Here is a 10,101-nt window from a genome sequence, read left to right as displayed (position 1 = left end):
GTGCCCCTGTTTTCAGGCAATGAGCCTTGACTGGGGCCAGAAGTACGGAAGAAATTGGGAAGGCGGGCTTGCAAAGGCCATAAGGACTCCTGGCAGCTCTTCACATGTAAGGGGGGTCCACATGAAACGCACTGTGGCTCTTGACGAGACAGAGACTCAAAAGTGGAAGCTGTGGGGAGGGGGCTTCATCCTTGAAGCAGGAGGGAAGGGGAGCAGAAGGGAGAGTAGCCCCCTTGCAGTCAGCAGAAGAAGTAGGGAAGCCGAGGGAGACATCTTTGTCCATGGCGTCCACCGGAAAGGAAGTGAACTGAGCCATACATGCCTGAAAGGACTCGGTGGGACCAGAGGTCACAGTCACACAACATGCTTCCCACTCCTGGCTTTGCACATCCTGAGTCCCAACTGGATTCACAGGCTGAGTTCAAGGGAAGTTAACCTGACACCAGCCAAGCTGAGCAGGCCATGCAAATACAGCCAAGAGGGCTTCCGTTCCTGGTGGACTCATCTCGGGGAGAATCGGCTGGGGAGCATCACGGAGATTGTGCTATAAAGTGGTCTTAACGTCTGTATTTTCCAACATTTTTAATGCTTTGGACTGGGATCGATTTTGGAAGCTATATAACATCTAAGGATGCCACCCTTTTTTTGGCATATATTTTAGTTTTTTTCTTAAAATTGTAACTATATAATTAACACTTTATGTATTTATTTAGATTAGTTTGCTTCAAGGTGAATGATTAATTTGTAACCTTGAAGTTTATACTTTTTAAAATAATAATATTTATTGAACATTTCAACATTAAAAACAACACTCAGTTCCACTCATTACAGTGTTTCCATAATCGATGTCTCTCATATTAACATAGTTACTAATTATATATATATATTACTATACTATGTATTTTTAAAATTATGACAATATTTACAAATATATACATTACTCTCTCTTTTTGATACAAATCTTACATAGCGTATTCCTTACATAGTAGCTTTACGTCTATCTTCCAGCCAATTGTACCATATATTCCAAGTTACGTAAGATTCTGATTCTTCTCTATCCTTTAATTCCATGGCTAACCTATTCATCTCTGCTTACTCAAGTATCTTTCTTACTATCATTAGATCAGAGGGGGTGTTGTCCTGTTTCCAATTTTGATTAAAAAGGATTCTAGTTGCAGTTTTACTCTATGCTGAATTTTTCTACACATGCCTAATAGGAATACTTCCAGCTTCAGCTCTATCTTTTCTCCTGTAATTTCTTCTAACCATTTCTGTACTTTGAGACTGTGATCCCCAGCTCTGGGGATAGCTGCATCTCCAACATTGAGGCGAATGCTTTGAAAACATTCTGGCCACTTTCACTGGGGGTAAATGCCAACGATAAAACATCTTGTATAAGACCCACCTTAAGACCCACCTGTTCCAATTAGCCGGCCTGGCCCAATTATAGTTTTATCCTTTCATCCTCCTGGCAGTTATTTTAAATTTCTGGGGTAGATTTTAATGTTGTTTTAATTTCATCATTATTGTATAGATTTTATGTAATTCGTTTTTATGGGTTTGGATGCCTCCTCTATGTATATGTATATGGTATTTTAACTTTTGATTGTACCCCGCCCCGAGTCCCTTCGGGGAGAGGGAGCGGCTTATAAATTTAATAAAATCAATCAAATCAAATCAAATTTTCTTTGTAGTCTGCTGACATTATTTGTAATTTTTATCCCATAAAGTTTTCCCAGTGTTCCAATTCAATACTAAAACCAAAATTTTCGGCCCAAATTATCATTGTCTCTTTCACTGCTTCTTCCTCCATTTTAAATCTTAAGAAATAATTATATGCTTTGGTAATCATTCCCACCCACCCCCTCCATAATATTTCATCTAATTCCTGTTATTCTCTGTGGAGGCCATGTTGTTCTAAATCTTTTTTATATCTTGTCCTAATTTGCAGATATGGCCACCAACCTATCTCTATTCCTTGGCTCTTTAATTCTTGGTCAAATTTTAATTTCACTTGCTCATCCAATAAATTTATGTATCTCACTACTTTATTTAGGTCTAATACATTGGGATATATCATTGCTTCCATAGTTGATAGCCAGAGGGATTTTCATATAATGATTTTTCTTAATTTTCTCCCAGATGTATAGTTGGGAATCTCTTACTAAGTGTCCCTGGATATATGAGTATGTTTTGTTTTTTCTCTCCCAAATAAAAGTATGCCAGCCAAGTTCAAGGTCATGACCCTCTATTGTTAGTATCCTTTTATTATTTAGGTTTATCCAATTTCTTAAGCCAAGTCACAGCTGCCGCATGGTAATACAAGTTCCCAAGCTGGAAATCCAAAACCTCCCTTATTTCTACTATCTGTAAAGTGGTCTTAATGTTCATATTTTCCAAGATTTTACAGTGCTTTGGACTGGGATTGATTTAGGATGCCATATAATATATAAGGATGCCACACAATATTTTGGCATACATTTTAGATTTCTGTCTTAAAATTATAATTATTACTTTATGTGTATTTATTTCATTTTGTTTGCCTCAAGGTGAATGATTAATTTTTAGACTTTGAAGCTTTTTGATTGAGCGAACCCCAGTGGACTGTCCCTGATGGCAATAAAGGTTTGATAAAGATAACCTTTATTTTCACGTTTTCCTATGAAGAAACTGGGACCCATTAAAAAAGGGCATACCAGGGGTTGTAACAAATACATACCTATTTCCCTGGCTCAGCTGATAAGGAGGCGAGCCTGTGGCTTAGTGGCTAATGTGTCTGCCTAATATGTAATACAGCCCAGGTTCAAATCCCAGTAAGGGTATGGCTAGCTGATGAGAGCTAAATAGCTTGAAATAGATATATACTAGTCTCCCTTTATTTATTTATCAGCACAAATACTATCTATTTCAAGCTATTTAGCTCTCATCAGCTAGCCATACCCTTACTGGGAATGGAACCAGGGCTGTATTGCATATTAGGCCAATGTAATTGCCACTAAACCACAAGCTCTCTTCCTTATCAGCTAGGCCAGGGAAATAGGTAGTGAGCTCCCTCCCATATTTGGGCATACCAGGGGTTGTAACACAAATACATACATTTTATATATATTCGGGTCTTTTCCAGTGTAAAATTACAATACAAAAGAATACAACAAAACTATCATATATGATAGTTTTGTTGTATTCTTTTGTATTGTAATTTTACACTGGAAAAGACCCGAATACAACAAAACAAGCATACCTATTTTCCCTGGCTCAGCTGATAAGGAGGAGAGCCTGGTTCAAATCCCAGTAAGGGTATGGCTAGCTGATGAGAGCTAAATAGCTTGAAATGGATCCATACTAGTCTCCCTTTATTTATTTATCAGCACAAATACAACACAAATATAAAAAGGCAACATTAAAAATAAAAATATGGGTTTCTGCCTGGATGGTTTTATGTGATGAGCCGAAGGACAGAAAGAGGGAGGAGTGAGCTCCCTCCCATATTTGGGCATACCAGGGGTTGTAACACAAATACATACCTATTTCCCTGGCTTAGCTGATAGAAGGAGGAGAGTCTGTGGTGTAGTGGCTAACAAATCTGCCTAATATGTAACACATCCCAGGTTCAAATCCCAGTAAGGGTATGGCTAGCTGATGAGCTCACTGCTCCCTCTTTCTGTCCTTCGGCTCATTACAGAAAACCATCCAGGCAGAAAACATATATGTATACACATATACATATACAAATACATGTGTACATACATACATACATACATCATACATAGTATTTGTGCTGATAAATAAATAAAGGGAGACTATCAGCACAAATTTATTTATTTATTATTTATTTATTACTTGAACTTATTAGTCGCCCCCTCTCCCCACAGGGACTCGGGGCGACGTACAAAGGTATTATATAGCGTATAGAGGAGGTAAGAATAAATAAATAAGTTACAATACTTAAAAAAGTTAAAACCCCAGTGAAATTAACCCTTAAAAACTAAAATTACAATTAAAAATGCCCTGGGCTGGGGAGGTTGTAGAGTTATGCCAGGTCAGCTAGTCGAAACAGGTAGGTTTTCAGCTTCATACGGAAGGAGCGAAGGTCGGTTGTAGTTCTGATGTCTGGGGGGAGGTCATTCCAAAGGGTGGGGCCCACTACAGAGAAGGCCCTACTTCTGGGCGCTGCCCTCTGGCACTCTCTGGAGGACGGCACCCGGAGTAGTCCCTCTCTGTGTGAGTGGACGGGTCGCAGGGATGTATGGGGCAGGACGCGATCCCGCAGGTAACTAGGCCCTGTGCCATGGAGCGCTTTGAAGGTGGTAACCAGTACCTTGAAGCACACCCGGTAGACCACAGGAAGCCAGTGCAGCTCGCGCAGGATAGGTGTTATATGGGAGAACCTCGATCTCCCCATAATTACCCGCGCGGCTGCATTCTGGACCAACTGCAGTCTCCGGGTGCACCTCAAGGGGAGCCCCATGTAGAGAGCATTACAGTAGTCCAGGCGAGACGTAACCAGCGCGTGAGTGACTGTACGCAAGGCCTCCCGGTCCAAAAGGGGCCGCAACTGGCGCACCAGGCAAACCTGGTGGAACGCCCCCCTCGCCACGGCTGTCACATGATCTTCCATAGACAGCCGGGCATCAAGGAGGACTCCCAAATTGCGTGCCCCTTCCACCGGGGCTAATTGATCATCTCCGATGGTCAGCGAAGGCATATGCTGGTTGAACCGGGAAGCCGGAAGCCACAGCCACTCTGTCTTGGAGGGGTTGAGCCTGAGCCTGTTGTCATCCATCCAGACCCGTACGGCTTCCAGACATCGGGACATCACTTCAACAGCCTCGTTGGGGTGGTTTGGGGTGGAAATGTACAGCTGAGTGTCATCAGCATACAGATGGTATCCCACCCCAAAACCACGGATGATCTCACCCAGCGGCTTCATATATATGTTGAACAGGAGAGGCGAGAGGATCGAGCCCTGTGGGACCCCACAGATAAGGGGCCTCGCGGTCGACCTCTCCTCTCCTGCCAACACACATTGCGTCCGGCCAGAGAGGTAGGAGCGGAACCATCGTAATACGGTGCCCCCGACCCCCAACCCCTCCAGACGGCGCAATAGGATACCATGGTCGATGGTATCGAAGGCCGCCGAGAGGTCTAATAGGACAAGGATGGAGGAACAACCCCCATCCTTTGCCCTCCAGAGATCATCCACCAACGCGACCAAGGCTGTCTCCGTGCTGTGACCGGGCCGGAAGCCGGACTGGCGCGGGTCTAGATAATCAGCTTCTTCTAGGTGACGCGGAAACTGCTGAGCCACCACACTCTCAACAACCTTCGCTAAGAAAGGAAGGTTGGAGACAGGACGGTAATTTGCTAGCTCCATTGAGTCCAGAGAAGGCTTCTTGAGCAGGGGCTCAACACAATGCAACACAAACATAGCAAAGGCAACATTAAAAATAAAAAATATGGTTTTCTGCCAGGATTGTCTTATGTAATGAGCCAAAGGACAGAAAGGGGGAGTAGTGAGCTCCCTCCCATATTTGGGCATACCAGGGGTTGTAAAACAAACACACACATATATATGTATGTATATGTATGTATGTATGTATGTATGTATGTATGTATGTACGTATATATACATGTATATATACACATACATATATACACACACACATACACACACACACACACAGAAACATCCATATGCTACACAGACACACACACACACACATTAATAACAGCCCATATAGAATACATAATGGAAAAAAGAGTCCTGAGATTTCACAGGGTTGATACTTCTTGATATGGAAGAAAAGTGACTGAATCTGATGTGCTGCTTCGGATACCGCAGAGTCTCTTCCCAGGAGGTAACACAGCGCTTGTGGAGAGGATGCCTCGGGTCCCAGACAATCCTGCGGTAGCTGCTCAGGCATCGCTTCTGGCTGATTAGGAACATGTTCGATTATTTCTGGGCCACACTTGAACTCAGGCTCTCTTGCTCACACACACACACACACACACAACTCCCGGTGCCTTCATCACGGAACCCCACTGGCTCCCCTTTATAGGCGGCTATAAGGTCTCCGCTCTTCTGGGGCGGAAATCTCCCCCAGCCTCAATAGGGGGGAAAGGACGCCAAAGATCAAAGGGAGCCCTCCGCCCCCACTTCCGCGGGGAACCATAGCAACCACCGACGCCGCGGCGGACGCCGATTGGTCAGTCTGGAGGGACTGGCGATTGGCAGGAGGCAGTCCCTCCAAAGGAGGAGGCGGAACTTCTGGAGAAGAATGGGCGTGAAGCCTCCACTTCCGGAAACAAACTGGCAACAAGGGAGCTGCCTGAATCGGCGACAGAGGAGCCCGGACGATGCAGGTTTGGCGCAGGGGATGCTGGGAACCGCACTTCGGGCGGGTCTCTTTCGGGTCCGCTGGAGGCGGAGGCTTCGGCCTGGGACTCTCCTGCGGGGAAGGGGACGCAGCTGTGACCCGCCTCTCTTTCTCCCCTGCAGGAGGCCGGAGGAAACCGGCGGGAGAAGGAAAGAAGCGCCGGCCGAGAGAAGGAGAGCGGGCTGCCTGGAGGGCGAAGCGGGCAGGAGGAAATGGGCCGAGAGACGGTCCTGGAGGGTGGAGAGTCCTTCCGCATACCAGGGAACCCCCAAAGGATCCAGGAGGGAGGAAAAAAATATCAGTGCCCGGTATGCAAAAAACCCATCAAGAGAAACGACCTTCTTAAAAGGCATCTAAGGATCCACAAAGGAGAAAAGAACTATGAATGCCCAGAATGCAAAAAACCCTTCAAAAGAAGTAGAGAACTTAAAGACCACCTAAGAATCCACACAGGAGAGAGACCATTTAAATGCTTGGAGTGTGGAAAGAGCTTCCGTCAAACGGGAAGCTTTTATAGACATCAAAAGATGCATTGCGGAGAGAAACCAAATAAATGCCTGGAGTGTGGAAAGAGATTCCGTCAAAGGGCGCATCTTTATAAACATCAAAGGATCCACTGGAGAGAGAAACCGAATAAATGCCAGGAGGGAGGAAAGAAATATCAATGCCTAGAATGTGAAAAATCTTTCAAAAGAAATGACGTTCTTCAAAGGCATCTAAGTATCCACTCAGGAGAAAAGAAATACGAATGCCCAGAATGTAAAAAATTCTTCAAAAGAAATGACCACCTTCAAAGGCATTTAAGGGTCCACACAGGAGAAAAACCTCACAAATGCCTGGAATGTGGAAAGACCTTCGGTCAGAGGAGCAGCCTTTATAGACATCAAACAGTCCATTTACAAGAAGAGTATGAATGCGGGGATTGTGAAAAATCCTTTAAAACAATTCAGATCCTTGAAAAACATCTAAGGATTCACAAGCCGAATATATGCCTGGAGTGTGGAAAGAGCTTCAGTCAAAAGGGAAGTCTTGATATTCATCAAAGAATCCACACAGGAGAAAAACCCTACAAATGCTTCGAGTGTGGAAAGAGCTTTACTAATGGTTCAAAACTCCGTCGGCATGAAAGAATCCACACAGGAGAAAAACCACATAAATGCCTCGAATGTGGAAAGTGTTTTAGTAGAAGAGGAAGTCTATATGGACATCAAATGATTCACACAGGAGAAAAACCACATAAATGCTTGGCGTGTGGAAAGAGCTTCAGTCAAAAGGGAAGTCTCGATAACCATCAAAGAATCCACACAGGAGAAAAACCCTTCAAATGTCTGGAATGTGGAAAGAGCTTTATTGAGCGTAGTAGCCTCCGGCGACACCAAAGAATTCACACAGGTGAAAAACCACACAAATGTCTGGAGTGTGGAAAGAGCTTCAGTCAGAGAGGACACCTTGACAGACATCAAAGAATCCACTCATGGGAGAAACCACGTAAATGTCTGGAGTGTGGAAAGAGCTTCAGTCAGAGAGGAAAACTTTCACTGCATCAAACAATCCATTCAGGAGAAAAGCCGCATAAATGCGTTGAATGTGGAAAGAGCTGTACTCAGCGTAGAGGCCTTCAGCGACACCAAATAATTCACACGGGAGAAAAATGATAAACATGCCTGAGTGTGAGAAGACCTTCAATCCCAGAGTGTATCTCAGGAATTGAATTGAATTGCCTATTTAATCTCTATAGACATCAAGGGATCCACTCAGGAGAAAAACCACATAAATGCCCCGAATGTGGAAAGTGTTTCAATACTAGAGGAACTCTCTATAGACATCAAATTATTCACATAGGAGAAAAACCTTCAGTCCCAGAGTATATCTCAGGAATTGAATTGTATATTTAATTTGGCCAAGTGTGAATAGGCACACAAGGAATTTATCTTGCCTGCACAAACTCTCAGGATACATACAAAGCAACAGAATAATGATATTTATGATAATTATAATAATTCCAATACGAAAGTTTCAGTAAAGAAGATATTAAGAAGGGCAAATAACTGCCAAATATGGGACTTGTCCAGGCTGAATAATAATAATACAATTCTTTAGTTGTATATTGTAAATGTTTCAACTGGCTGAAATTGTACCTTCTCACAGTAGGCTTTTGTGACTCATGATGCCATTTTCCATATGAACATTCTTTTAATGCAAGGCTTACTTCTGTAGTTATCCTTAATACTATGGAAAATATTTTCCTAAATCCCTAGTAAAATGACTTGATTTAAATCAAGGTGAGTTTATGCCCATTAACAGGTGCTCTTTAACATATTTATAAGCTGCTTAGAAGGTTTCACTTTTGTTTTTACTGCTTGCCTTTCCTCCTCCCACTTGGAGTCTGGTGGTACAGATGCATTTTGGTCCAAACAATCATATAGCTTGTAGTCTACATAGATTTGCAAAACAATGGGATAAAGGAATATTCCTGCACTTTATGATTTATCTCATGGTTACTGTGAAATTGTGTGAACGTATCAGTGCGATGCATGTTTAATTGAAATATTGCAGAAAATACAGTTTCATGCTACATAACTGAGGAACGGTTGCAGGAACTGGGTATGTCTAGTTTAATGAAAAGGAGGACTAGGGGAGACATGATAGCAGTCTTCCAATAGGGGTTGCCACAAAGAAGAGGGAGTCAAGCTATTCTCCAAGGCACCTGAGTGTAGAACAAGAAGCGATGGGTGGAAACTAATCAAGGAGAGAAGCAATTTAGAACTGAGGAGAAACTTCCTGACAGTTAGAACAATTAACCAGTGGAACAGCTTCCCTCCAGAAGTTGTGAATGCCCCAACACTGGAAGTCTTTAAGAAGATGTTGGATAGCCATTTGTCTGGAATGGTATAGGGTTTCCTGCCTAGGCAGGGGGTTGGACTAGAAGACCTCCAAGGTCCCTTCCAACTCTGCTATTGTATTGTATAACTAAGCTCCATTTCATGCTGAATAAACTAAATTATTAATGCATCTTTAATAGAAAACTAGCTTTAGATAGTTTTTAACTCCAAAAGCATTTTATTAAAATAAATTTGATAAAAATAAAAATGATTTAAATTAAAAAACAATTGATTTTTTAAAATTGATTTTTATCAATCCTGATTTCTTCCATGCAACCAACTCGTTTTCTTAATTTTTCTACTTTATGGAGTATAAAATAAAACCCGATTCTGTGTCCTGCATTGCTTCTTTTCATTGTGGGAAATCTCTTAATACTCTAATAAGTTGTCTTTAAATGGACATCCCATTTGGTGCCTAATTGGAGAAGTGTTCCCTGGCTGAATCTAGGGCTAACTTGGCCTTCATAGTTGGGGGTGTGAAGGAGCTTTTCCCTGTCATTGTTTGATAGAATTTATGTGGGTTTTCCAAATGTCCCTACCATGTAAGATCATCCCCAGACATCTGACACTCTTGTCAGTTGGATTCCCTCAATGATCCCCTTGTTTTCTAGCTGAAACAGCTATGAGGGACTTTCTAAGGCCAACAAAAGTTTGTGAGATACCAGCCGTATTCTTAAAGGGCCTCCACCATTTTAGCCTTAAGCCCCTGGCTTTTCTCCAGTCGATGGGAGATCAGACAATGAGAAGTTGGCATGGATTGGCGTCAATCTTAGTTTGTTGGTTTTTATTTTCAATGTTTTAATGTGTTGCATAGTTTTTAAAACTACTTTTTGTGGGCTGCA

At 42.7% G+C, this 10,101-nt stretch overlaps 1 protein-coding gene across 2 annotated transcripts in view; it reads left to right on the top strand.

The window, feature by feature from the left end:
• LOC309399630 (uncharacterized protein) overlaps positions 1-9,588 on the top strand; it is a 108,926-nt gene extending 99,338 nt beyond the window's left edge. Inside the window, exons 1-2 of one of the 2 annotated variants that reach the window (XM_081967647.1) lie at positions 6,290-6,363; positions 6,500-9,588. In XM_081967647.1, the coding sequence (XP_081823773.1) occupies positions 6,358-6,363; positions 6,500-8,032 (1,539 nt within the window). In that variant the 5' untranslated portion in view covers positions 6,290-6,357 and the 3' untranslated portion in view covers positions 8,033-9,588. Of the gene's footprint in view, positions 1-6,289; positions 6,364-6,499 lie in introns of those variants that run through there. The other variant, XM_081967646.1, reaches the window with a different exon arrangement.
• The last annotated feature ends 513 nt before the right edge of the window (positions 9,589-10,101 follow it).

This window comes from Natrix helvetica (assembly GCF_964273705.1).
Source record: "Natrix helvetica genome assembly, chromosome: 15".
Classification (NCBI taxonomy): domain Eukaryota; kingdom Metazoa; phylum Chordata; class Lepidosauria; order Squamata; family Natricidae; genus Natrix; species Natrix helvetica.
Note: the sequence above shows the minus strand (reverse complement) of the source record. Positions and strands in the feature narration are given on the sequence as shown.